The sequence below is a fragment of the Heteronotia binoei genome, chromosome 2 (genome assembly GCF_032191835.1).
Source record: "Heteronotia binoei isolate CCM8104 ecotype False Entrance Well chromosome 2, APGP_CSIRO_Hbin_v1, whole genome shotgun sequence".
NCBI classification, from domain to species: Eukaryota; Metazoa; Chordata; class Lepidosauria; order Squamata; family Gekkonidae; genus Heteronotia; species Heteronotia binoei.
Genome location: NC_083224.1, coordinates 13,952,851 through 13,980,677, shown reverse-complemented (window position 1 = coordinate 13,980,677; position 27,827 = coordinate 13,952,851). Strand labels below are relative to the sequence as shown.

General features: G+C 50.1%; 1 protein-coding gene across 1 annotated transcript in view; it reads left to right on the top strand.

Annotated features, from left to right (window-relative positions):
- The first annotated feature begins 904 nt into the window (after positions 1–904).
- Positions 905–27,827, top strand: part of LOC132565979 (uridine-cytidine kinase-like 1) — a 70,950-nt gene continuing 44,027 nt past the window's right edge. Inside the window, exons 1-6 of the mRNA XM_060230601.1 lie at positions 905–1,029; positions 11,217–11,410; positions 16,065–16,171; positions 17,693–17,863; positions 21,660–21,731; positions 26,123–26,316. Of these exons, the coding sequence (XP_060086584.1) occupies positions 962–1,029; positions 11,217–11,410; positions 16,065–16,171; positions 17,693–17,863; positions 21,660–21,731; positions 26,123–26,316 (806 nt within the window). The 5' untranslated portion in view covers positions 905–961. The remainder of the gene's footprint in view (positions 1,030–11,216; positions 11,411–16,064; positions 16,172–17,692; positions 17,864–21,659; positions 21,732–26,122; positions 26,317–27,827) is intronic.

Genomic DNA, 27,827 nt, shown 5'->3' with positions numbered 1-27,827 from the left:
CCATTCTATTCTATGGGCTTATAAGGCAGAATGAGCCCATAAGGTGGTGCCATTTTTTAATTTTGCCCCCCCCCCTTCTAAAAACATGTAGATCCAGTCCTGGCTATCACAGAGGTTGTCCTTGAAAGGGCAGCTTCTGTCAGAGCTCTCTCAGCCCCACCCACCTCACAGGGTGTCTGTTGTGGAGGAAGAAGATAAAGGAGATTGTAAGCCGCTCTGAGTCTCTGATTCAGAGAGAAGGCCGGGGTATAAATCTGCACTCTTCTTCTCTGTGGCCCCTTCCAACTCTATGATTCCATGCCTCCATTGCACCCCGTATTTGAAGAGCCCCGTGGCTCAGTGGGGGAGCACCCCGTTTGCATACCAAAGGGTCGTTGGTTTAATCCCTGCATTCTCTCGTTAAAGGATCTCCGCTGTAGGTGAAGGAATTTTGCAGGTGACTCCGGAGAGCTGGGGAGGGGGTGCCCAGTTACACGGCTGAGAAAGCCCAGGGTGCCCCTTCTCACTTTTCCACTAAGCCCCAGATCCCGTCTGAATGTCAGAAGCAGCTGAGGGTGGCTTCTAGCCAGCTCGAGGGGCTGCTCCCCGGCTGGCTCGTCGCTGTCCAGAGTCGGTGCTATTAATATCAGGTAATGAACATAATCTCTGGGTTAAGCTCTCCTCTTAAGCGTGTTGACTACTCTGGTGTTTTGCGGTCGTGTCTCTTTTTTCCCCTTTCCCCAGGCCGTGGCTTTACACGCCGGCCTTTTCGGCTCTCCGAAACCTCTTGGTTTCCTCCTGGTTATCCGCAAAGAACCCCAGACATAATGGGGAATATTCACACTGGGTGTTCGCTAGAGACCCTGAATGCATCTAGGCAAAGTTGACACGCACACGAGAGTCTAAGCTTGCACCGAACAAAGCACATCCGAAGCCTTTTCCGGTTCCGTCCCAGCCCCCTTTTGCAGCCGGGGGTGGGGAGATGAGCAGATCGCCCCTCAGTTTGGGGGTCCGGATCTCCGGCTGTTGGAGCTTGGGGCCTGAAGGCAGGTGAGTCAATCTAGTGGCCTTTCTTTCTTTCTTTCTTTCTTTCTTTCTTTCTTTCTTTCTTTCTTTCTTTCTTTCTTTCTTTCCTTCCTTCCCTCCCTGTTTCCTTTTCTCTCTCTCTTTCTTTTTCTTTCTTTCTCTCTCTCTCTCCTTCCTTCCTTTCTTTCTTTCTTTCTTTCTTTCTTTCTTTCTTTCTTTCTTTCTTTCTTTCTTTCTTTCTCTCTCTCTCTCTCTTTCGCTCTCTCTCTCTCCCTTCCTTCCTTCCTTCCTTCCTTCCTTCCTTCCTTCCTTCCTTCCTTCCTTCCTTCCTTCCTCTCTCTCTCTCTCTCTCTCTCTCTCTTTTTCTTTCTCTCTCTCGCTCTCTGTCCCTCTTGCTTTTTGTAGGTGAATTCCCAGCTTCCTCACCCGGAGGGACAAAGGCTTAAAAAGCAGAGAGGGGAGCAAGGGCCAGCGATATAAAGGGCTTTCGTTGCACAGATAAAGAGGATTTTGTTTGGGTTGGAGACCTTGGTCTGCCCAGCTGGAGGGCAGAGAGAGCGGGATCCCGCATTATCCCAGAGATGCAGTGTCCTAGATACTGGCTGTTTTTGCAACTCCTGGGGGGGGGGAGTACATGAAGCGGGGGGGGGGGATTTAGAAACAGGAGATCAACTGGGGTCTCCTGAGGATTCCACCACCACCTCACCTTACGGGTTTTAGTTGGGACAGTCCTTTTTGTGATTTGTTTAGCGTTGTCCCGTGGGAATGCAGCTTGTCTGGTAGCGGTGGGAAGTTACAGCGACCCTCTGGTTTTCAAGGCAAGAGGCATTCAGAGCAGTGCCGGAATAGACCCTTTGGAGGCCCCTAGGCGGTCAAAATCTCAGGGCCCCCTCACATATTATCTCAGAGTTGGAGCACCTGACCCACTGATTGTGGCCCCCGCTGCAGGCGCCTTCTCAAAAGGCCCTTTGTCAAAGCTGCAGGGGAGTGGCAGAGAAGCCAACTTGGAGAAAAAAGGTAAAGGTGAAAGCACCAGTCGTTTTTCGACTCTGGGATGACGTTGCTTTCACAACGTTTTCACGGAGGATTGGCGCCCTTGCCAACTGCATGCCTTCCCCCTTCCCTGGACTCCCCTATTGCAGTAGTATAGTCTAAAGCGGTTGGGGAACCTATGTGGTACGGAGGGACTACCTTTTAAAAAGACAAAACATTTATTTAAAACATACACAGGGGTGGCCAACGGTAGCTCTCCAGATGCTTTTTGCCTACAACTCCCATCAGCCCCAGTCAGCATGGCCACCCCTGGCATACAACTATATACAGGCATTTTTTTAAAAAGGTGAACAGAAGACATAAATTAAAGTAGGGGGAAACGCTCCTTCTCTCCCTAATATACAGCTTGCCCTGACCATACCTTCCAAGACTATGGCAGTTTTCCCACTGACCTTACTCCGGAGCGACGTCCCTCTTCACCGCGCAGCGTCTGCGCGGATTTCCCACCAACTGCTGCGCACAACCAGGAAGTGCCGTGGCTTTTGCGTCGCAGATGTAAACCGCTAAAACCCAGTTTACATCTGCGACGCAAAAGCCGTGGCTCTTCCTGGTTGTGCGCAGCAGTTGGTGGGAAATCCGCGCAGATGCTGCGCGGTGAAGAGGGACATCGCTCCGGAGTAAGGTCTGTGGGAAAACGGCCTAAATTCCAACTCGAACTGAACTGACTGACTGTCAGCTTCCCCTGACAACTTTTAACTAAGGACTTCCATGCCCAAAATCTTCGATATAAAACCCAGTTCCCAGCCAGGAACTGGTTTTCCCTCCTGCAGCCTTCTGGGAGATCAGCCTGAAAGACTTCCTGTCTCTAGGAGGCCTCCTCAGAAGTGCTGCTTCCGGACTGGAGGGGTGGGAGGAGGAAGAGACTAGGCCGAAGCCTGACTCCAGTTTGATGGCCTCTTCATGCCAACTCCCAGATAACCATAGACTAAAATGGCGTTTCTCCATAGAGACAGCTCCAATAAAGTTTTACAACTTTCCAATGGAAGGCAACTCCAAACTCTTCTTCCTTCAATATTTTATAACAATCCTCTTGTATAATACATTCACAATGGACAAGAAGTCTCAGCATTTTTTGTAAACCGGCAACAGCTCTAAAAATGCATGTATTCAGGGCTTTTTTTTGAGCAAGAACGCGGTTCCGGCTGGCTTGGTGTCAGGTGTGGCCTAATATGCAAATAAGTTCCTGCTGGGCTTTTTCGACAAAAAGGCCCTATGTGAAACAATGGTGGCGTTAAGGGTGTGGCCTGATATGCAAATGAGTTCCTGTTGGGCTTTCTCTACCAAAAAAAAAAGCCTTGCATGGATTTTTTTATAGAAAGTTGAAATTTTTGCAGGGCTTTTTTTGTAGCAGGAAATCCTTTGCATATTAGGCCACACCCTCCTGATGTAGCCAGTCCTCCTTGAGCTTACAGTAGGCCTTGTAAGAAGAGCCCTGTAAGCTCCTAGAGGATTGGCTACATCAGGGGTGTGTGGCCTAATAGGCAAAGGAGTTCCGGCTAGAAAAAAAAAAGTTAAAAGGGTTGCCAAGTCCAATTCAAGAAATATCTGGGGACTTTGGGGGTGGAGCCAGGAGACTTTTGGGGGTGGAGCCATAAGCAAAGTTGTGACAAGCACAACTGAACTCCAAAGGGAGTTCTGGCCATCACATTTAAAGGATCTGCACACCTTTTAAATGCCTTCTCTACCTTAGAAATAATGAAGGATAGGGGCACCTTCTTTCGGGGCTCATAGAATTGGACCCCCTGGTCCAGTCATTTTGAAATGTGGAGAGCATCTTGAAGAGAGTCATCAGATGCTATGTGGAAAATTTGGTACCTCTACCTCAAAAAACAGTCTCTCCAGAGTCCCAGATACCCCCAGATCAAGTCCTCATTATACCCTATGAGAATCGATCTCCACATAGGGAATAATGAAGTGCCCAGCTGACATTTCCCTCCTTCCCCCCTCCCCTGTTTCTGACGACTCTGAAGGGAGGGATTGGCGTCTCTACTCACTAGCTGCTGAACTTCCAACTTCTTCAATGTAACAGAGCAACCATCCCAAGAGGAAGCCTTTCCAGCAAGCGGAGTCTGAAGCCTCTGGAGTTGGAAAGGCCCATGGGGGCCGTGGAGGCGGGGCTTCCCCCCACCGGCCAGCTGACTGGGAGCGGGAAGGAGCCTGGGAACGCGGAAGAACCCCCACTGGGACCTGGGGATTGGCAAGCCTAGTTAAAAGCATTTAAGGGGGCCCATCATTGGCATATAGCAGGGGTGGCCAGCGGTAGTTCTCCAGATGTTTTTTGCCTACAACTACCATCAGCCCCAGCCAGCATGGCCAATGGCTGGGGCCGATGGGAGTTGTAGGCAAAAAACTTCTGGAGAGCTACCGTTGGCCACCTCTGGCATATAGGGTTGCCAATCTCCACAGACCTCCTGCTATTGCATCTGATCCCCCAGCAACAGAGAGAAGTTCTCTTGGAGAAAATGGCCACTCTGTGAGGTGGGCTCTATCATATTATATCCCGTTGAGGCCCCTCCCTTCCCCACACCCCGCCTTTTCCTGGCTCCGCCCCTGACCGGGAGCAAGCAGCCTTAGCTGCAAAGAAACGTGGAGGATTGACAGAGCTCTGCTGTGCTCCAGCAACGAATACCTTTGGGAGAGAAACAACACCTGCAGCAAGTAAACCAACCCGGATGCAAATTTAAAAAATTTGCAGGTGTGCTTTGATTTTTGCATTGGTTGTTTACTCTGCTTGTATCCTGTTCTTCGTTCACAGAGTGTAGAGCACCTTCCCTTTTCTCTAACACAAAATGAAATGAACAAAGATATGTCTGATGATAAAAAATAAACATGTATATATAGCATTAAATTGGATAAACATACGGAGCAGCGGTTCCTCGATAGCTATTTATTTATTCATTAATCAAATTTCTATCCCACTAACAATAAGTAAAAACAATGTAAAATATTAAAAATCAGAATATGCAATAAAATTATTTCCATACATTTTGTAGTCATTAGCCACAGAGTAGCAGGAGCTCCATGGCGCAGAGTGGTAAAGCTGCAGTACTGCAGCCCGAACTCTCTGCTCATGACCTGAGTTCAATCCCGGTGGAAGCTGGGTTCAGGTAGCCGGCTCAAGGTTGACTCAGCCTTCCATTCTTCGGAGGTCGGTCAAAGGAGCACCCAGTTTGCTGGTGGGGGTGGAATGTAGATGACTGGGGAAGGCAATGGCAAACAACCCCGTAAAAAGTCTGCCGTGAAAACATTGTGATGTGACGTCACCCCAGAGTTGGAAATGACTGGTGCTTGCACGGGGGACTACCTTTACCTTTTTAGCCACAGAGTATTGATGGAACTCTCTGTCTGGGGCAGTGATGCTCTATAGTCTTGGTGCTTTGGGGGGGCAACAGAAGGAGGGTTTCTAGTGTCCTGGCCCCACTGATGGACCTCCTGATGGCACCTGGGTTTTTTGGCCACTGTGTGACAGAGTGTTGGATTGAATGGGCCATTGGCCTCATCCAACATGGCTTCTCTTGTGTTCCTTTGTTAACATAGAAGCAGGTTTGTATACAGCACAGGCTTGTATGCAGTTCATTTCGCTCGACCAGTTGACTTCCAGTTGTCATAGACATTTGCTTCTTTGGAGCCCAGCGATTGTAACTAAGAGAAAAGCCATTCCCAAAGTGGAAAAAATGTCTTGGCTTTCCATTATTTGCTCTAGACTAGGCTGGGAGCTGCAGCCTTAACCACAAAACTGACCCTGAGGTTGCCTGAATACAGTTGAACATAATTTTTAGTAAAAACAATGCTGGAGAAACAGCAGTAGTGACACCACAACCCACACTTAACAGATAAGCCATCTTAACCCAGTATTCCCTTCCGTTCCTTTTAGAGAGCCAGTTTGATGTAGTGGTTAAGTGCGTGAACTCTTACCTGGGAGAACCGGGTTTGATTCCCCACTCCTCCACTTGCACCTGCTGGAATGGCCTTGGGTCAGCCATAGCTCTCGTAGGAGTTGTCCTTGAAAGGGCAGTTGCTGTGAGAGCTCTCCCAACCCCACCCACCTCACAGGGTGTCTGTTGTGGGGGAGGAAGATATAGGAGATTTGGAGCCGCTCTGAGTGGAGGGCGGAATATAAATCCTATGCTGTTTTCTTCTTCCTTTCTTCTTCCTTCTTCCTCTTCCCAGTATCCCCCCCCCTTTTCCTTCTGATTCCTAAAAAGTCCACCAATCAAAGTAAAAAAACCAAAAAACTGAACAAGCCAGTCATATCTGCAATGGCCGATCCAAAACCTTGTTGGGCAAACATACCAACTTTGAGAAAACACTGGGTGGGTATCAAGAAAAGTGCCAGTGGGCATTGTGGTGCCCTTAAGCGTCTTGTGGGGAACCTCTGAATTATAGCTTCAACCTGATTAGCATTGGCTAGAAAAGAAAAGAACAAATAGCCCAAGAAAATGGGTGAAGCTTACGCTCTGTGTGATTGCTGGAGGCGACTGTATTCCGTCAAGAGACACTAACTGAGAAAGGATGGCGCTCTTGAAGAAGAAGACACAAAACTGCTTCTTTGAACATATGAAGCTGCCTTATACTGAATCAGACCTTTGGTCCATCAAAGTCAGTATTGTCTTCTCAGACTGCCAGCGGCTCTCCAGGGTCTCAAGCGGAGGTTTTTCACACCTATTTGCCTGGACCCTTTTTAGTTGGAGATGCATGGGATTGAACCTGGGACCTTCTGCTTCCCAAGTTGGGCTCAGGGATCAGAGCTTCTCCTATTGGGAAGCTTGTCTCTTGTTCAAGAGAAGTCCCATTGGCTAGTGGAAGAAAGGAGGAAAGCACTCTCTATGGGGACCATATTTGTAGAACGCCTGCTTTTGGACTGAAAAGGTTTTTCACCAGTCATGGACTGTAACCACTAATATTTTCTTACTGTTCTACATTATAATATACACATATGTATGTTGTCAATTGCATGGTCTTGTTGTCAATGGCGAGGCTTGCAAGACAATGTTATTTAAGAATATAAGAGGAAGCCATGTTGGACGAGGCCAGTGGCCCATCCAGTCCAACATTCTGTGTCACACAGTGACCCAAAACCCCCAGGTGCCATCAGGAGGTCCATAAGTGGGCCCAGGACACCAGAAGCCCTCCCACTTTGCCTCCTCCCAAGTACCAAGAATGCAGAGCATCACTGCCCCAGACAGAGAGTTCCAACAATACCCTGTGGGTAATAGCCACTGATGGACCTCTGCTCCATATAAGAACAGAAGAGAAGCTATGTTGGATCAGACCAATGGCCCATCCAGTCCAACAGTCTGTGTCACACAGTGGCGAAAAAACCCAGGTGCCATCAGGAGGTCCAGCAGTGGGGCCAGGACACTAGAAGCCCTCCCATTGTGCCCTCCAAGCACCAAGAATACAGAGCATCACTTGCCCCAGACAGAGAGTTCCAACAATAAGCTGTGGCTAATAGCCACTGAGGGACCTCAGCTCCAGATGTTGATCCAATCCCCTCTTGAAGCTGGCTATGTTTGTTTCCGTTAGCTTTTGACTGAATGACAGCCACCGCTGCAGCATTAGACCCAATTGAATGCCCAAGTACACTGAACGCCGTCCTCAGTCATACAGAATCAGCACCAAATTATTTCAGCTGTTTCATATGGTTTCTTTTAATGTTTAATTTCACTGTTTTTATTGTTATTCTGTGATGTCTGTGAGCCGCCCTGAGCCTCCTTTGGCAGGGAGGGGGGTGGGATAGAAATCTAGTAAACGCAACGAAACTGAACTGATCGTTGTTTTTCTCCTGGAAAAGAAAAAAGCAAAACCACGCTGCAAAAGCTGTGTCGAAATGACCCTGGCCGGCTTGGGTGGTGTTTGGAACAGACACCCTCGGGGTGCGTGCATGTGTCGTGCACTATTCCGGAAACGAAGCATTTGAGCATTTTCCTCAGCTGCCTTCTTCATCGGTGTGTGTTTGGGTGGGTGCTGGCCCTGGCGAGCCCTGGGATGCCACCTCGGGGAGATGATCCCTTTGATTGCTTTGGGCAGAGAGCCCGTGAGAACCGCAGCTCTGCTTCTGCAGCAGGTTTGGAAAGGTTACGGGCCGATGGGCCCCCTTCCTCGGGTTTCAAGAACTTGGCAGGGCTGTGCCCGCTTTGAATGGTGTGAGGTGTAGGCCCAGGACACCAGAAGCCCTCCCACTGTGCCTCCCCCCCCAAGTACCAAGAATACAGAGCATCACTGCTCCAGACGCCTAGGCAGGCTCGCCTTCCCATTTGAAAGCAGATTTGCAAGTCCGGGAATCGACTGGGCATAGAGTAAATAACCATTAGCGAACGTTTCAGGGGGTAGCTCTCGAACCGAGGCAAAGGCCTTCTTGTTTCTTTCGCTCACGGGATGTTTTAGAATCCTGTATCCTGAAAAACCCTGATTCGTGTGCAGTGCCGGGTTAAACCCTGCCGAGGCCCCTAGGCAGTCGAAATCTTGAAGAAGACGACGTTGGATTTTTATTCTGCCCTCCACTCAGCGTCTCAGAGTGGCTCATAATCTCCTTTATCTTCCTCCCCCACAACAGACACTCTGTGAGGTAGATGACGATATTGGATTTATATCCCGCCCTCCACTCCGAAGAGTCTCAGAGCGGCTCACAATCTCCTTTCCCTTCCTCCCACACAACAGACACCCTGTGAGGTAGATGAAGACATTGGATTTATATCCCGCCCTCCGCTCCAAAGAGTCTCAGAGCGGCTCACAATCTCCTTTCCCTTCCTCCCCCACAACAGACACCCTGTGAGGTAGATGAAGATATTGGATTTATATCCCGCCCTCCACTCCGAAGAGTCTCAGAGCGGCTCACAATCTCCTTTCCCTTCCTCCCCCACAACAGACACCCTGTGAGGTGGGTGGGGCTGGAGAGGGCTCTCACAGCAGCTGCCCTTTCAAGGACAACCTCTGCCAGAGCTATGGCTGACCCAAGGCCATTCCAGCAGGTGCAAGTGGAGGAGTGGGGAATCAAACCCAGTTCTCCCAGATAAGAGTCCGCACACTTAACCACACTTGGCCTAATTGTTAATCCAGCCCTGTTCATGTGGCTGCTGTCGCCGCAAACATGGCTGCAAACCAGGAGACGATATGTCCCGAAACTGGGAAATAAGAGGAAAAGCAGGAGGGGCGTTTTGGCATCGCAGAGGCAGGCTATAAATAACCTGATCCATGCTATCCTTTGGCATGTTAGCCTGGAGCTGTGCCCGAGAGCTTATCCCTCTGACCAGAAGGCACCCAGCGGTGCCGAGTTTCTGCCACGTGGTTGCCAGACGCGCAAGACCTCTTGGAGGAGGCTTATCTCCTCGGTTCCCAAAGCTGTGCTGGGAGCGATGACAGAGGGGTTGCGTAGCCGACCTTTGCCTGAGCCTCTGGGGACGTAGAGATAGCTGGTCTCCTGCAATGTTCCCCCTAAGCTGTAGAGTCTTGTGAGCAAAAATTCTACTTTGTGAGCTGCTGGTATTAAAGTTGTGAACTACTGACACGAAAGTTGTGAGCTACTGCATCAGTTATTGTGCTCTGGGGCCAATTTTCCTGAGCTAAGACAAAAATGTGTGTTGGAGGTTAAACATCTGTGAGCTATCTCACGATAACTCAGCTTAGAGGGAATATTGATCTCCAGGCTTACAGTTTCCTCTGCAGGGCACCGTGGCATTGCTACTGTTGTTAGCAGTGGATTAGGGTTGAGTAGAGATGTAAAATTTCTGAAAATTTTGAAGCTCGAAAAAAAACACCAGGGTTTTTCCGGGGGGGGGGGGGGACCGGAAATTTTTGGAAAAATTGCAAAAAAAAAAAATGCTGCTTTAGCACTTCTTTTTTCTTTTCCAGATTGAAAGTCATTCTGTTACTTTAGGAACATAAAATAGGACCGTGGACAATTTAACTTGGTGTATCCAAACCATTGTTACAAACAGAATTTACTTTTCAAAGAACATTTATTTGTAATTGTAAGAAACGGAGCAACAGTCTCCTAAACTGTTTGCTGTTTGAACACCTTGTCTTAAAATATTTTATTCATCATGTTAAGAGAAGACGTTCCATAATCAATTTCTTTTCTTTTTTCAATTTTTCCAATTTTTTTGGGGGGGGGGGACCAAAAAAAGGCTTCAACCCCCCCCCCCCCATTTTTTCCCAAATTTTTCCAGTTTTTTTCCAGACCTTCACATCTCTAGGGTTGAGTGTTGCCAAAAGCTATAAGATGATACACACTGTGTGTGTGGTGTGTGTGTATATGGGGGGAGGTGTGTGTGAACATATGAACATATGAAGCTGCCTTATACTGAATCAGACCCTTGGTCCATCAAAGTCAGTATTGTCTTCTCAGACTGGCAGCGGCTCTCCAGGGTCTCAAGCTGAGGTTTTCCATGCCAATTTGCCTGGACCCTTTTTTGGAGATGCCAGGGATTGAACCTGGGACCTTCCGCTTCCCAAGCAGATGATCTACCACTGAGCCACCGTCCCTCCCCATGTGTGTGTGTGAATCCCAACTTTAAGTAGCAGCTGATGGGCATCTATTCTTGTTGAGACTGATCAGGGTCAGCAGCCGGGACCAGGTGACGCTGATGCTACAGCAGCTACACCAGCTACCGATTTACTCCTGAGCCCAATCTGAGGCCTTGGCTTGACCTCGAAAGCCCTACATGGTTTGGGACAAGGATATATGGAGGGCTGTCTTCTCCCATGCGTTTCTGCCCAGGAATTAAGATTGCCCCCCCCCCCCGATCAAAGAGGCTTGTTTGGTGGGTACGCAAGACGGTGCCTTCTTGGTGGCAGCCCCATAATTCTAGAACAGCCTCCCCAGGGAGCTGTACCTGGCCCCCCTTCACTTCCCATCCTTAGGCGACTGTTGAAAACAGCTCTATTTAGAACTGCAGTTGGTTCTTAGCAGTCCTAAGTTGTGATTTTCATGGGGAGGGGCCATGGCTCAGTGGCAGAGCATCTGCTTGGCATGCAGAAGGTCCCAGGTTCAAATACTGGCTTTTCCAGTTAAAAGATCTAACAGGTGTGGCTGTCTGAGACCCCGGAGAGCAGCTGCCAGTCAGAGCAGACAATTGTGACTTTGACGGGCCGGTTTTCTGCTTCAGTATAAGGCAGCTTCACACATTCCTCTCTTCTCTCCTCTTCTTGTCTTGTAGCAACAGCAGCGCAGAATCCTTGGACAGGCTACTGCCCCGGGTGGGCACCACACAGTCGCCACGGAAACGAACCACCAGCCAATGCAAATCGGAGCCCCCCCTCCTGCGGACGAGCAAGAGGACGATCTACACCGCCGGCCGGCCGCCTTGGTACAATGAACACGGCACGCAGTCAAAGGAGGCCTTTGTCATCGGTGAGGGGGCTCGTTGGTGAGGGCACCATTGGGAATGTTCCTTTTTAATTTATATATATATATATATATATATATATATATATATATATATATATTTAATTTTTTTTAAAAAAAAATTGCAGCCCACAGGCAGAAGAAATTTTAAAACTGTAATAACAATGCTGGGAGGTCTACAGTTTGGTGTAGTGGTTAAGTGTGCAGACTCTTATCTGGGAGAACCGGGTTTGATTCCCCGCTCCTCCACTTGCACCTGCTGGCATGGCCTTGGGTCAGCCATAGCCCTGGCAGAGGTTGTCCTTGAAAGGGCAGCTGCTGTGAGAGCCCTCTCCAGCCCCACCCACCTCACAGGGTGTCTGTTGTGGGGGAGGAAGGGAAAGGAGATTGTAGGCCGCTCTCTGTCCTTGAAAGGGCAGCTGCTGGGAGAGCCCTCTCCAGTTCCACCCACCTCACAGGGTGTCTGGTGTGGGGGAGGAAGGGAAAGGAGATTGTAGGCCACTCTCTGTCCTTGAAAGGGCAGCTTCTGGGAGAGCCCTCTCAGCCCCACCCACCTCACAGGGTGCCTGTTGTGAGGGAGGAAGGGAAAGGAGATTTTTAGGCCGTTCTTTGTCCTTGAAAGGACAGCTGCTGCGAGAGCCTTCTCCAGCCCCACCCACCTCACAGGGTGTCTGTTGTGGGGGGCGGGGGGAGAGAAGATATAGGAGATTGTAAGCTGCTCTGAGTCTCTGATTCAGAGAGAAGGGCGGGGTATAAATCTCCAGTTCTTTTTGCTGCAGTTGAAAATCTGTAAAAGGTTTCCAAATATCTAAAATATGCCCATGCTCAATTAATTAATTAACTGTTGTCATGCCTCAGATTCAGCAGGATCTCCCAGGAGCACAGCTCCTGAACCTTTCGGAGGGTTCCCCCTCCTCCTCCCCACCCACCTTGTCCATTGAATAGGAGGTGCAGCTGCATAACAATCCCTGGATTAGGAGAGCGGGCAGCCAGCCAGCCAGCAACCAGGGGCTTTGCCACGCCCCCAGCAGCCCTCATTAACCCCTGGAGAAGCCCACGCCTTTCTATCTCCACTTTTTATGTGATTTTGGGCAGAGGGTGGCTTGCTGGCCTTTTGACTGGAGGGGGGACAACCCAGGAGAGCCCCAGGTGAGCGAGGCCTCCTTGAGCTGGCTGGCTGGATATCTAGCCAGCCCAAGCAGGCCTTGTTTGCCCAGGGCTCTCCTTTCTTGCATCGGGTTGCTTTTGGCTGGGGGGGGGGCATATGCTAATGAGCTCCACCGCCTGTTTTTCTACAAAACAACCCCTGGCTATGGTAGTGTGCGTAGCATAACCAGGAGATCCTAAGAGTGTCTGGCAGCCAGAAGCTCTAGCTCTTTTTGTGTTATGCACCGCTAGGGGGTGAGCTGGATTTGTTCATTGCTAAGGCAAGAGATGTTTCAAGGATGGTTTGCCATTGCTTGCCTTTGCGTCATGATTCATGATCCTGATATTCCATGGAGGTTGCCCATCCAAATACTAGCAAAGGTCTGATCCAGTGGGGCTCTTTTGAAGTTCTTTTCAGTGGAAGGCCTCAGCATCTCTGCCCTGTTGCTGGTCCTCCAGAGGAACTGGCTGTCTACTGTGTGAGAGAGGAGGCTGGACTAGATGGACCCTCGCTGGTCTGATCCAGCAGGGCTCTTTGGATGTTCTTACGAAGGCCTCGGTCTCTCTGCCCTGTTGTTGGCCCTTCAGAGGAACTGGCTGTCCACTGTGTGAGAGAGGAGGCTGGACTAGATGGACCCTCGCTGGTCTGACCCAGCAGGGCTCTTCTGATGTTCTTATGAAGGCCTCGGCCTCTCTGCCCTGTCGTTGGCCCTTCAGAGGAACTGGCTGGCCACTGTATAAGACAGAATGCTGGACTAGATGGACCCTCACTGGTCTGACCCAGCAGGGCTCTTCTGATGTTCTTATGAAGGCCTCGGCCTCTCTGCCCTGTCGTTGGCCCTTCAGAGGAACTGGTTGGCCACTGTGTGAGACAGGAGGCTTGGCTAGATGGACCCTCACTGGTCTGACCCAGCAGGGCTCTTCTGATGTTCTTATGAAGGCCTTGGCCTCTATGCCCTGTTGTTGGCCCTCCAGAGAAACTGGTTGGCCACTGTGTGAGATAGGAGGCTGGACTAGATGGACCCTCACTGGTCTGATCCAGCAGGGCTCTTCTGATGTTCTTATGAAGGCCTTGGCCTCTATGCCCTGTTGTTGGCCCTCCAGAGAAACTGGTTGGCCACTGTGTGAGATAGGCTGGACTAGATGGACCCTCACTGGTCTGATCCAGCAGGGCTCTTCTGATGTTCTTATGAAGGCCTTGGCCTCTATGCCCTGTTGTTGGCCCTCCAGAGAAACCGGTTGGCCACTGTGTGAGATAGGAGGCTGGACTAGATGGACCCTCACTGGTCTGACCCAGCAGGGCTCTTCTGATGTTCTTATGAAGGCCTCAGCCTCTATGCCCTGTTGTTGGCCCTCCAGAGAAACTGGTTGGCCACTGTGTGAGATAGGAGGCTGGACTAGATGGACCCTCACTGGTCTGATCCAGCAGGGCTCTTCTGATATTCTTATATAAGATCCTCAATCCATTGGTTTCCAGTAGCCGGCCACGTATTTCTCCAGCGTCGTAATTGAATGTTCTGTGATATGATGATGCCCCTGTTTAGATGTAGGTTGTGGGCACATTTGGAGTACTTCGTACTGTTCTGGTCAGCAGACCTCAAAAAGGGATGCTACAGAGCTAAAGACAATACAGAAGAGGACAAACGAGGTTGTCAAGCGTATTGGAGCACCTTTCCCTAAATCTTGTCTCCAGTGGTTTACAGCTTCCAGATGTGGAGGTTTCGTTTAGTCCCCGTAGCTAGCAGCCATTGGTAGACCTCTCCTCTCTAAATCCATCTAATTCCCTTTTAAAACCACCTATGCCCACATCAATCAGTACATCTTCTGGCAACAAATTCCTTAAGTTAGTCAAAGAAATACTTCCTTTTGTCTCTGCTGAATCTACTGTACATTTTCTTCCTCGGGTGCCGCTGAGTTCTAGTGTCACAGAAGAGAAAGAAAACTTTCTCTTATCCAGTCTCTCTAACCCCAGGGATGTCAAACATGTGGCCCAGGGGCCAAATGAGACCCCCCCCCCGGAGGGAGCAACTGGCCACCGTCTGCTTCCTTCTCCCTCTCTCTTGCTTCCTTCTGCATCACAGCTTGCTTTGCCAGGCTTGCTCAGTCGCACAGGAGCTACAGTTTCCTGGATCCTATGGGAATATACAGAGAAAGCACCTTTAAGACCAAGTGCTAATGTTTTAAGCATGTTTTAATTTTTTTTGTAAAAAAAAATTTAATTGTGTTCGTCTGTGTCCTTTATAAAGTTTATATCTCTGCTACCTAATCTTAAAAAGGGACACATAAGGCCCGGCCCGACAAGATCTCATTTATGTCAGATCCGGCCCTCATGACAAATGAGACCTCTTTAAGCTAATATGCTCTGCAGAGACTCTAATAGAAGACATTGTTCTTTGTTCCCCAGACTACTTTAGGCCTAGAAAATCCATAGAAAAGGGCACTACATACTTTAAGGCGAGTTATGCAGATATAATACTTTGAATGTAATGGTTTAGTTATAACTGTTAAGGCAAGTTAGTGCGAAGGAGTTTTATGATCAGGATTAGTGCAATTCTGTTTGGCACTCTGCCCATGTTCTAGAGCAGGGGTGGCCAACGGTAGCTCTCCAGAGGTTTTTTTTTTGCCTACAACTCCCATCAGCCCCAGCCAGCATGGCCACTGGCTGGGGCTGATGGGAGTTGTAGGCAAAAAAAAAAAATCTGGAGAGCTACCGCTGGCCACCCTTGTTCTAGAGCAATTCTGAATTGCTGCCCTAAAGGGTTCACCATAAATGAGCTGCAGCTTGTTGGCACTCTCTACCACCAGTGCTAAGGACTGTTATTGCTGGTTGTATCCTCAGAAGAAGGGAAAGGCATAAGAACATAAGAGAAGCCATGTTGGATCAGGCCAATGGCCTATCCAGTCCAACACTCTGTGTCACACAGTGGCATATATATATATATATATATATTTATAAAGAGAGAGAGAGAGTGAATTCCACATGTTAATCCCCCTTTGGGTGAAGAAGTACTTCCTTTTATCCGTTTTAACCCGACTGCTCAGCAATTTCATCGAATGCCCACGAGTTCTTGTATTGTGAGAAAGGGAGAAAAGGACTTCTTTCTCTACCTTCTCCATCCCATGCATTATCTTGTAAACCTCTATCATGCCACCCCGCAGTCGACGTTTCTCCAAGCTAAAGAACCCCAAGCGTTTTAACCTTTCTTCATAGGGAAGGTGTTCCAACCCTTTAATCATTCTAGCTGCCCTTTTCTGGACTTTTTCCAATGCTATAATATCCTTTTTGAGGTGCGGTGACCAGAATTGCACACAGTACTCCAAATGAGACCGCACCATCGGTTTATACAAGGCCAAGAAACGCTGACGTTTGTAGGGCCAATAAACCCCCAATCCAGAAGCAAACCTCTGGCTATGAACATCAGAACAAAGACATGAATTGCTCCCTGCCAGTGAAGAAATACGTAAAGATCAGCTGGATTCCCTGGTCTGAACTTTCTCCCCTGTTCCTTTTCAGGTCTCGGAGGAGGCAGCGCCTCTGGGAAGACCACTGTGGCCAGAATGATCATAGAGGCTCTGGATGTCCCCTGGGTGGTTCTCCTTTCTATGGACTCCTTCTACAAGGTGGGGGAAAGAGACGGGGCTTGGAATAAGGGCCTGGCATCCTACCCTTGAAGCATTCTTTTTTGTTGTTGTTCATTTGAAAGACTAAAATACAAAATGGGAGTCTCATCTAATAACGTTCCAGTCATGTCGGTTTAAGCAGAACATCAGTATAAGCAGAGATAGAAAGCCATGTTGCTTCTGGTCTGTAGCATGGAATTCACTACCACAGGAGGTGGTGGCGGCTACAAGCATAGCCAGCTTCAAGCGGGGATTGGATAAGCATATGGAGCAGAGGTCCATCAGTGACTATTAGCCACAGGGTATAGATAGAACTCTCTGTCTGGGTCAGTGATGCTGTGTTTTCTTGGTGCTTGGGGGGCCACAGTGGGAGGGCTTCTAGTGTCCTGGCCCCACTGGTGGACCTCCTGATGGCACCAAGAGTACAGAGCATTACTGCCCCCAGTGGGGCCAGGACTCTAGAAGCCCTCCCACTGTGGCCCCCCGCCCAAAGCACCAAGAATACAGAGCAGCACTGCCTCAGACATAAGGAGCAGTGATGCTCTGTATTCTTGGTGCTGGGGGGGGGGCACAGTGGGAGGGCTTCTGGTGTCCTGGCCCCACTGATGGACCTCCTGATGGCACGTGGGTTTTTTTGGCCACTGTGTGACACAGTGTTGGACTGGATGGGCGGTTGCCTTGATCCAACATGGCTTCTCTTATGTTCTTATGGAACTCTCCGTCTGGGGCAGTGGTGCTCTGTATTCTTGGTGCTGGGTGGGGCAACAGTGGGAGGGCTTCTAGTGTCCTGGCCCCACTGATTGACCTCCTGATGGCACCTGGATTTTTTTTGGCCACTGTGTGATACAGAGTGTTGGACTGGGTGGGCCATTGGCCTGATCCAACATGGCTTCTCTTATGTCCTTATGTCTGAGGCAGTGATGCTCTGTATTCTTGGTGCTTTGGGGGGGCACTGTGGGAGGGCTTCTAGTGTCCTGGCCCCACTGGTGAACCTCCTGATGGCACCAGGGGGTTTTTGGCCACTGTGTGACACAGAGTGTTGGACTGGATGGGCCATTGGCCTGACCCAACATGGCTTCTCTTATGTTATGTCTGGGGGCAGTGATGCTCTGTATTCTTGGTGCTGGGGGGGCCACAGTGGGAGGGCTTCTAGTGTTCTGGCCCCACTGGTGGACCTCCTAATGGCACCTGGGTTTTTTGGCCACTGTGAGACACAGAGTGTTGGACTGGATGAGACATTGGCCTGATCCAACATGGCTTCTCTCATGTTCTTATGTCTGGGGCAGTGATGCTCTGTATTCTTAGTGCTTGTGGGGGGGCAACAGTGGGAGGTCTTCTAGTGTCCTGGCCCCACTGGTGGACCTCCTGATGGCATCTGGGGTTTTTTGGCCACTGTGTGACACAGAGTGTTGGAGTGGATGGGCCATTGGCTTGATCCAGCATGGCTTCTTGTATGTTTTCTTATGTTCTTTATGTAGCTCCATGTGGTCATGTCTGTCTGTGTGTGTCTCTCTCTCTCAGGTGCTGACGAAAGAGCAGCAAGAACAAGCCGCCAGCAACGACTACAACTTCGACCACCCGGATGCCTTTGATTTTGACCTCATCATCTCCACTCTGAAGAAGCTCAAGCAGGGCAAAAGCATCAAGATCCCCATCTACGACTTCACCACCCACAGTCGCAAGAAAGAATGGGTGAGCGAACCGACCGAGCCCCGCTCGGAGGTTTCACAGGACTGGGAAAGGCCCCGCTGGGAGACGGAGTCCAGTGAGAAAAGGCTGAAGGAGCCCAACAGGGTTGGAGTCCAGGAATACCTTCAAGGCCAACAAAGTTTTATTGAGAATGGAAGCTTTTGTGTGCTAAAAGCACACTTTGTCGGACAATGAAATGGGGTACAGTGAGTCGAGTTACATATAGCTGAGGAGTGGTTGTTAAGCGCACAAAATAGTGTGAAGCAGGGCATTTTTTGTCGCAGGAACACCTTTGCATATTAGGCCACACCTCCCCGATGTAGCCAATCCTCCCAAGAGCTTACAGGGCTCTTCGTACAGGGCCTTATTGTAAGCTCTTGGAGGATTGGCTACATCAGGGGGGGGCGTGGCCTAATATGCAAAGGAGTTCCTGCTACAAAAAAAAAGTCTTGCCGATATCAAAACGACAGCGAGTCAGGCTGAGGGCATGAGTGCGAGGAATATCAAGCGACTCCTCCCCAAATCGTGTGGAAGAAATCCTTGCCCACTGGTACGTCACACCTAAAAAGTGATCGGTGGGGAAGTGGTTAGTTTTGTTCATTGTTGGTGGCACTGCCTTGAAGGTGACATCTTTTTAAAACCGTGACCAACCAAAAAATACTACCCATATAGTAGGACAATGAATCGGATATATTCAGACTTCCACACCTGTTTATAACCACAACTCCAATCCACAACTTCAGTATTTCAATTAAGCTGCTTCTTACTCTCCCTATATTGATATATTATGTATTGTTCGATCGCTTGTCTGACATAGATGTCAGCCGGGCTTTTCTGTGTAGCAGGAACTCCTTTGCAGATTAGGCCACACACCCCTGATGTAGCCACTCCTCCAAGAGCTTATAGGGTTCTTTGTACAGGGCCTATTGTAAGCTCCAGGAGGATTGGCTGCCTCGGCAAGGGGATGGCCTAATATGCAAAGGTAGTTCCTGCTACAAAGAAAGCCCTGGTGTGAAGTTAGAATCCAATGGCAAGATAGTGAAATTCGTTAAATTTCAGTTTGTTAATTTCACTATCTTGCCACTGGGTTCTAAGTTTATACTATTTGCCAAACTTAACCACTACTCACAAACTATATAGATATAACACTGCCAGTTTGGTGTAGTGGTTAAGTGTGTGGATTCTTATCTGGGAGAACTGGGTTTGATTCCCCACTCCTCCACTTGCAGCTGCTGGAATGGCCTTGGGTCAGCCATAGCTCTCTTATCTGGGAGAACCGGGTTTGATTCCCCACTCCTCCACTTGCACCTGCTGGAATGGCCTTGGGTCAGCCATAGCTCTCTTATCTGGGAGAACCGGGTTTGATTCCCCACTCCTCTACTTGCACCTCCTGGAATGGCCTTGGGTCAGCCATAGCTCTCTTATCTGGGAGAACCGGGTTTGATTCCCCACTCCTCCACTTGCACCTGCTGGAATGGCCTTGGGTCAGCCATAGCTCTCTTATCTGGGAGAACCGGGTTTGATCCCCCACTCCTCCACTTGCAGCTGCTGGAACGGCCTTGGGTCAGCCAGAGCTCTTGCAGGAGTTGTCCTTGAAAGGGCAGCTGCTGTGAGAGCCCTCTCCAGCCCCACCCACCTCACAGAATGTCTGTTGTGGGGGAGGAAGGTAAAGGAGATTGTGAGCCGCTCTGAGACTCTGATTCAGAAAGAAGGGCAGGGTATAAACCTGCTGTCTTCTTCTTCCCCACTGCCCCCACTTGCACCTGCTGGAATGGCCTTGGGTCAGCCGAAGATCTTGCAGGAGTTGTCCTCGAAAAGGCAGCTTCTGTCAGAGCTCTCTCAGCCCCACCTACCTCACAGGGTGTCTGTTGTGGGAGGAGGAAGATAAAGGAGATTTTAGGCCGCTCTCTGTCCTGGAAAGGGCAGATGCTGTGAGAGCCCTTTCCAGCCCCACCCACCTCACAGGGTGTTTGTTGTGGGGGGAGGAAGATAAAGGAGATTGTAGGCCGCTCTCTGTCCTTGAAAGGGCAGCTGCTGGGAGAGCACTCTCAGCCCCACCCACCTCACAGGGTGTCTGTTGTGGGGGAGGAAGGGAAAGGAGATTGTAGGCCGCTCTCTGTCCTTGAAAGGGCAGCTGCTGGGAGAGCCCTCTCAGCCCCACCCACCTCACAGGGTGTCTGTTGTGGGGGAGGAAGGGAAAGGAGATTGTAGGCCGCTCTCTGTCCTCGAAGGGCAGCTGCTGTGAGAGCCCTCTCCAGCCCCACCCACCTCACAGGGTGTCTGTTGTGGGGGAGGAAGGGAAAGGAGATTGTAGGCCGCTCTCTGTCCTCGAAGGGCAGCTGCTGTGAGAGCCCTCTCCAGCCCCACCCACCTCACAGGGTGTCTGTTGTGGGGGGAGAAGATATAGGAGATTGTAAACCGCTCTGAGTCTGATTCAGAGAGAAGGGCGGGGTATAAATCTGCAGTCTTCTTCTGCTGCTCACTGTACATTTCATTGTCTGAGGCAGTGTGCTTTTTACATTCTGAATAAAACTGTGCTGGTCTTCAAGGTGCCACCAGACTCCAGCTTTGTTCTGTTGCTTCCGCCCAACACGGCTGCGCACCTGGATCTGTCCGCATGCTGCAGGAGCTGCCTGTGTTTGGCCTGCAGAGAGGCCTGAGCAGGGACAGATCGAGATGGGGAGTCGCGTTAGGCTGTCTGTGGGAAACTCACAAAAGCTCCTACCCCAGCCCCAGATTTTGATAGACTTTCAGGTGTTAGTGGACTCTTGCTTTTTTTAAATTTGAAAAATCACAAATTAAAATCAAGAAAGCGGGAGTCCACCAACACCTGAAAGTCTAACAAAATTGGGGCCGGGTAAGGAACTTTCCTTAGTCATGGCTCACTTATTTCGATAGGTCAAAATGGGTCACCGTGTTAGTCTCTCTGTAGAAGCAGAAGAGAACAAAAGCCCAGTAGCACCTTCAGAGCCAGTTTGGTGTAGTGGTGAAGTGAGCGGACTCTTACCTGGGAGAACCGGGTTTGATTCCTCACTCTTCCACTTGCACCTGCTGGAAGGGCCTTGGGTCAGCCAGAGCTCTCGTAGGAGTTGTCCTCGAAAGGGCAGCTTCTGTCAGAGCTCTCTCAGCCCCACCCACCTCAAAGGGTGTCTGTTGTGGGGGAGGAAGATAAAGGAGATTGTGAGTCGCTCTGAGACTCTGTCCTCAAAAGGGCAGCTTCTGTCAGAGCTCTCTCAGTCCCACCCACCTCACAGGGTGTCTGTTGTGGGAGAGGAAGATAAAGGAGATTGTGAGTCGCTCTGAGACTCCGATTCAGAGAGAAGGGCAGGGTATAAACCTGCTGTCGTCTTCTTCCGCACTGCCCCACTTGCACCTGCTGGAATGGCCTTGGGTCAGCCATAGCTCTTGTAGGAGTTGACCTTGATAGTGCAGCTTGTAGAAGAGCTCTCTCAGCCCCACCCACCTCAAAGGGTGTCTGTTGTGGGGGAGGAAGATAAAGGAGATTGTGAGTCGCTCTGAGACTCTGTCCTCGAAAGGGCAGCTTCTGTCAGAGCTCTCTCAGCCCCACCCACCTCACAGGATGTCGGTTGTGGGGGAAGGAGATAAAGGAGATTGTAAGCCATTCTGAGACTCTGATTCAGAGAGAAGGGCGGGGTATAAATCTGCAGTCTTCTCCTTCAAAACTAACAACATTTGTGGCAGGGAGTAGCTTTTGTGAGTCACTGCCCACATCTTCAAATACAGCTGGAATGTCTCTTTCTCTCTCCCCCCCACCCCAACTTTTCTCTCTCGCTTCCAGAAAACTCTTTATGGCGCCAACGTAATTATCTTTGAAGGCATCATGGCATTTTCGGATAAGGAGCTTCTGAAGGTAAGAGAGGATTTCTGTCCTCGCTGGAGCAGCTGACACCCCAACAATGAAACGCAGAGTAGAATTCCCGCAAAGACGCGTCTCAGCTTCAGACCTAAGGAGCAGGGCTGTAGCTAGTCTAATGCAGCAAGGACCTCCTGGGTTCTTTAAAAACTCACACAAGACAGCCAGCATGGTATAGAGCAGGGGTGTCAAACATGAAATCCAGGGGGCTGAATCAGGCCCCCAAAGGGCTCCTATCAGGCCCCCGAGCAACTGGCTGTCATCTGCTTCCTTCTCCCTCTCTCTTGCTTCCTTCTGCTTCACAGCTTGCTTTGCAAGGCTTGCTCAATAGCACAGGAGCTACAGAGCAAAGCCTCTCTTTTCTCCATTGGCTGAGGCTCCTCCCCCTCTTGGTCCCCTGGGGAGGGAGGGAAAGAGCCAGAGCTTCCTTTGCCCAGCTCCCTGGATCCCAGGGGAGAAATACAATGAAATCACCTTTAAGACCAACAAGTGCTAATGGTTTAAGCATGTTTTATTTTTAGGGTTTTTTTTAAAAAAATCTTCAGTCGTGTTTCTCTGTGTCCTTTTAAAAGTTCATCTCTCTGCTAGCTAGTCTTAAATAGGTACACACATGACCTCCTTCTTATGTTCTGTTGTTGGTTGTTTGGAGGACTTGGCTGGTCACTGTGTGAGGCAGCATTGTGGACTAGATGCACCTCTGGTCTGATCCAGCAGGGCTCTTCTGATGTTCTTATGAAGGTCTCAGCCTCTCTGCCCTGTTGTGGGCCCTCCAGAGGAACTGGTTGGCCACTGTGTGAGACAGGAAGCTGGACTGGATGGACCCCCACTGGTCTGATCCAGCAAGGCTCTTCTGATGTTCTTATGAAGGCCTCAGCCTCTCTGCCCTGTTGTTGGCCCTTCAGAGGAACTGGCTGGCCACCGTGTGAGACAGGAGGCTGGACTAGATGGACCCTCCCTGGGCTGACCCAGCAGGGCTCTTCTGATGTTCTTATGAAGGCCTTGGCCTCAGTGCCCTGTTGTTGGCCCTCCAGAGGAACTGGTTGGCCACAGTGTGAGGAGGCTGGACTAGATGGACCCTCATTGGTCTGATCCAGCAGGGCTCTTCTGAGGTTCTCATGAAGGCCTCAGCCTCTCTGCCCTGTTGTTGGCCCTTCAGAGGAACTGGCTGGCCACCGTGTGAGACAGGAGGCTGGACTAGATGGACCCTCACTGGTCTGATCCAGCAGGGCTCTTCTGATGTTCTTATGACGACCACAGCCTCCATGCCCTGTTGTTGGGCCTCCTGAGGAACAGGCTGGCCAGTGCATTAGATAGGATGCCGGATTAGATGGACCCTCACTGGTCTGTTTCAGCAGGGCTCTTTATGTTCTTCATTTCTTATGTTCCTTTTTCAAATGGCGCAAGTGTGCCCTCCAGTGGCTATTGAAGGAACGTAAGATCTTGAGGAATTTTCAGTAGATCTGAAAAAGAGATCTTTGCTTCTCCCCCCAACCATCACCACACACTGGACAGCAAAGGGTGGGACGCCTGAACATTTTAGTCACAAGTCTACCCTTTCATGTATAATTTAGGGCAGTTTAAGTGTTTTGGGTGCAGTAGATGGAGAACAAAGACGTGTGGAGCGGAATCCTGCCCCACCTTACCTTATGCCTTATTGCCTTATTGTAATGCCTTATTGAATGTTGTTAGCCGCCCTGAGCCTGCCCAGGTGGGGAGGGCAGGATAAAAATTAAAATTTAATAATAATAATTACTGTGGCTCACTCCATGGTTCAGGCAGGCTGGCAAAACTTGTAGACTTTTCCAGGGCATGGAGGCCTTAATCCTTCAGGAGGACTTCATTCACGGCACAGGGAGCAGCCTTTTTGCGTTGCCGATGATGCTGCCGTTAGCTTAAAAACATAAGAGAAGCCATGTTGGATCAGGCCAGTGTCCCATCCAGTCCAACACTCTGTGTCACATAAGAACATAAGAGAAGCCATGTTGGATCAGGCCAGTGGCCCCTCCAGTCCAACACTCTGTGTCACATAAGAACATAAGAGAAGCTATGTTGGATCAGGCCAGTGGCCCCTCCAGTCCAACACTCTGTGTCACATAAGAACATAAGAGAAGCCATGTTGGATCAGGCCAGTGGCCCCTCCAGTCCAACGCTCTGTGTCACACAGGGGCCAAAACCCAGGTGCCTCAGGAGATCCACCAGGAGAGCCAGAACTCCAGAAGCTCTCCCACTCTTGTCCCCCCCCAGAAAAAACACCAAGAATACAGAGCATCACTGCCCCAGACATAAGAACATAAGAGAAGCCATGATGGATTAGGCCAATGGCCCATCCAGTCCACACTGTGTCACACAGTGGCCTCAATGCAGGGGCCATCAGGGCCGTAAGAACCTAAGAGAAGCCGTGTTGGATCAGGCCAGTGACCCATCCAGTCCAACACTTCGTGTCACACAGTGGCTGAAACCCAGGTGCCATCAGGAGGTCCACCAGCAGGGCTAGAACTCCAGAAGCTCTCCCACTGTGGCCCCCCAAGCACCAAGAATACAGAGCATCACTACCCAAGATGTAGTGTTCCATCTATATCTTGTGGCTAGGAGCCACTGATGGACCTCTGCTCCATATGTTTCTCCAATCCCCTCTTGAAGCTTTCTGTGCTTATAGCTGCCACCCCTTCTTGCCGTAGTGAATTCCGCCTGTTAGTTACTCTTGATTGACCGTCCAGTCACAAGAATTCCATTTCAGCATGGAATATTGTTGGAGACCAGCAATAATGTGTGGTGTATTTGTTGCTCAGGGGTCTGCCCTACATTATGGTTTCTTCTGGATATATTTTAAACACACTTTTTTTTTTCTTTTGCAAATTTAATTGCTGGCGTTGCTTTATCAAGCAGGGGAAGAGAGCGAGGCGGTTTCCTCCAGCCGGAAAACTGGCAGAGGAGGAAAGAGTTCAAACTTTTATGTTCTCTTCCTCGATAAAGGGATGCAGGGGGCTCAATTTGCAAAAGATGAAAATGGTTGCTTAAAATAACACACGGACAAACCCATATTCGCCACCAGAGGGCGTAGTGATGTCCGAAGGAATTAGCAGCTTTTAAAGGGAATTAGACAGTCATGGAGTCTACCAGTGGCTGCTAGCTGTGGTGACTGAGGGGAACTTCCTCATTCAGAGGCATTAATCCCCTGAATCCATAAGCAGGAGGCAACATCAGGGGAAGGCCTTGGGCTCTAGACCCTGTTGTTGGACCTTCAGAGGAACTGGTTGGCCACTGGGAGATGGGAGGCTGGATTAAATGGACTATTGGTCTGATCCAGCAGGGCTCTTCTGGTGTTCTTATGAAGGCCTCGGCCTCTCTGCCCTGTTGTTGGCCCTCCAGAGGAACTGGTTGGCCACTGTGTGAGACAGAATGCTGGACTAGATGGACCCTCACTGGTTTGACCCAGCAGGGCTCTTCTGATGTTCTTGTGAAGGCTTCAACCTCTCTGTGCTGTTGTGGCCCTGCAGAGAAACTGGTTTGCCACTTTGTAAGGTGGGATGCTGAACTAGATGGACCCTCACAGGTCTGATCCACCAAGGCTCTTCAGAAGTTCGTGGCCTTTCTGCCCTGTTGTGGGACCTCCAGAGGAACTGGTTGGCCACTGTGTAGGACAGGATGCTGGACTAGATGGACCACTGGTGTGATCCAGCAGGGCTCTTCTGATGTTCTTATGAAGGCCTCAGTCTCTGTGCCCTGTTGTTGGCCCTCCAGAGGAACTGGTTGGCTTCTGTGTGAGACATGAGGCTGGACTAGATGAATCCTCACTGGTCTGATCCAGCAAGGCTCTTCAGAAGTTCTTATGAAGGCCTCGGCCTCTGTGCCCTGTTGTTGGCCCTCCAGAGGAACTGGTTGGCTTCTGTGTGAGACATGAGGCTGGACTAGATGAATCCTCACTGGTCTGATCCAGCAAGGCTCTTCAGAAGTTCTTATGAAGGCCTCGGCCTCTGTGCCCTGTTGTTGGCCCTTCAGAGGAACTGGTTGGCCACTGTGTGAGACATGAGGCTGGACTAGATGAATCCTCACTGGTCTGATCCAGCAAGGCTCTTCAGAAGTTCTTATGAAGGCCTCTGCCTCTGTGCCCTGTTGTTGGTCCTCCGGAGGAACTGGACATCCACTGTGTGAGACAGGATGCTTGACTAGATGGACCACTGGTCTGATCCAACAGGGCTTTTCTGTGGATGTTCTGTTGAACAAGACACCTTTTAATCTGAACAGCCAATCAGAATCCCTGCAAGTCATATCTGTCCCTGCCTGTTTTCTAAAAACCCTTGGCAGGCACCAGGAAACGTATGGGCGGGGAGGGTCTCCATGTTGGAGATCCTGTAAGACGTTTTCTGGCTGTTTGTGTCCTGTTGCAGCTTCTGGATATGAAGATATTTGTCGACACCGATTCCGACATCCGTTTGGTTCGGCGCCTCCGTAGGGACATCAGCGAGCGCGGCCGGGAGATCGAAGGTGTCATCAAGCAGTACAACAAGTTTGTGAAGCCGGCCTTCGATCAGTACATCCAGCCCACCATGCGCCTGGCTGACATCGTCGTCCCGCGCGGTAGGTGCCAGGTTCGAGACCCGACCTGTTCGACAGCTGCCTGCTCAGGCTGGAAATCTCCGGCAAGTAACTTGCCAGGAGCACGGCTCTTAAAGGAATCGCTCGTCGCGTTGGACCAAGGTGCTGGCGGATGGTTTCAATTTAATTTAAATGACATTTTTTTCAATTTATAACCCGCCCTATCCAGCAAGCGGGCTCTGGGCAGTTGGCAACGTTACGACACCTTACAAAACATCAAACAAACCACATCCAAACTAGCTAATCTCATAATTACAGAATGAACAATAAAAAAAAACCTTGATCCACATCATTGGCAACAAGTCATAGACCACATATAAACTGGTAGCATTCAGCATAACGAGCATAAGGCTCGTTCCTTGTCCTGACCTGGGTGTCCCAGGCTAAACTCATCTCATCAGGTCTCAGAAGCTAAGCAGGGACAGTCCTGGTCAGTACTTGGATGGGAGGCCACCAAGGAAGTCCAGGCTTGCTTCGCAGAGGCAGGCAAGGACAAACCACCTCTGTTCCTTGTCCTGACCTGGGTGTCCCAGGCTAAACTCATCTCATCAGGTCTCAGAAGCTAAGCAGGGACAGTCCTGGTCAGTACTTGGATGGGAGGCCACCAAGGAAGTCCAGGCTTGCTTCGCAGAGGCAGGCAAGGACAAACCACCTCTGTTCCTTGTCCTGACCTGGGTGTCCCAGGCTAAACTCATCTCATCAGGTCTCAGAAGCTAAGCAGGGACAGTCCTGGTCAGTACTTGGATGGGAGGCCACCAAGGAAGTCCAGGCTTGCTTCGCAGAGGCAGGCAAGGACAAACCACCTCTGTTCCTTGTCCTGACCTGGGTGTCCCAGGCTAAACTCATCTCATCAGGTCTCAGAAGCTAAGCAGGGACAGTCCTGGTCAGTACTTGGATGGGAGGCCACCAACCAAGAAAGTCCAGGACAACTTGTTGTGCAGAGGCAGTCAATAGCAAACAACCTCTGTCCACCTGCCCTGACCTGGATGTCTTGGGCTGGCCTGATCTCATCACATCTCACGAGCTAAGCAGGGTTGACCCTGGTTAGTACTTGGACCACCAAGGTTACTACGCAGAGGCAGGCAAGGGTAAAAACCACCTGTTTGTCTCTTGCCTTCAAACGCCTATGGGATCGACAGAAGTCAATGGCAGCTTGGAGGCACTTTCCACCAAGGTTTGCACCGTTAATCTAAAAATTTCCTGCTAAACGGAGGACAGTGTTGGTTAGTTCCATATGGGAGACGTTGATGGAAACGTCAGGAGTGTGTCCTGCATAATGGGCTGAAGTTCAACAGATAAAGACACACACACACACACACACCCAGTTTGGCATAGTGGTTAAGTGCGCAGACTCTTATCTGGAAGAACTGGGTTTGGTTCCCCACGCCTCCACTAGCACCTGCTGGAATGGCCTTGGGTCAGCCATAACTCTCGTAGGAGTTGTTCTTGAAAGGGCAGCTGCTGTAAGAGCTCTCTCAGCCCCACCTACCTCACAGG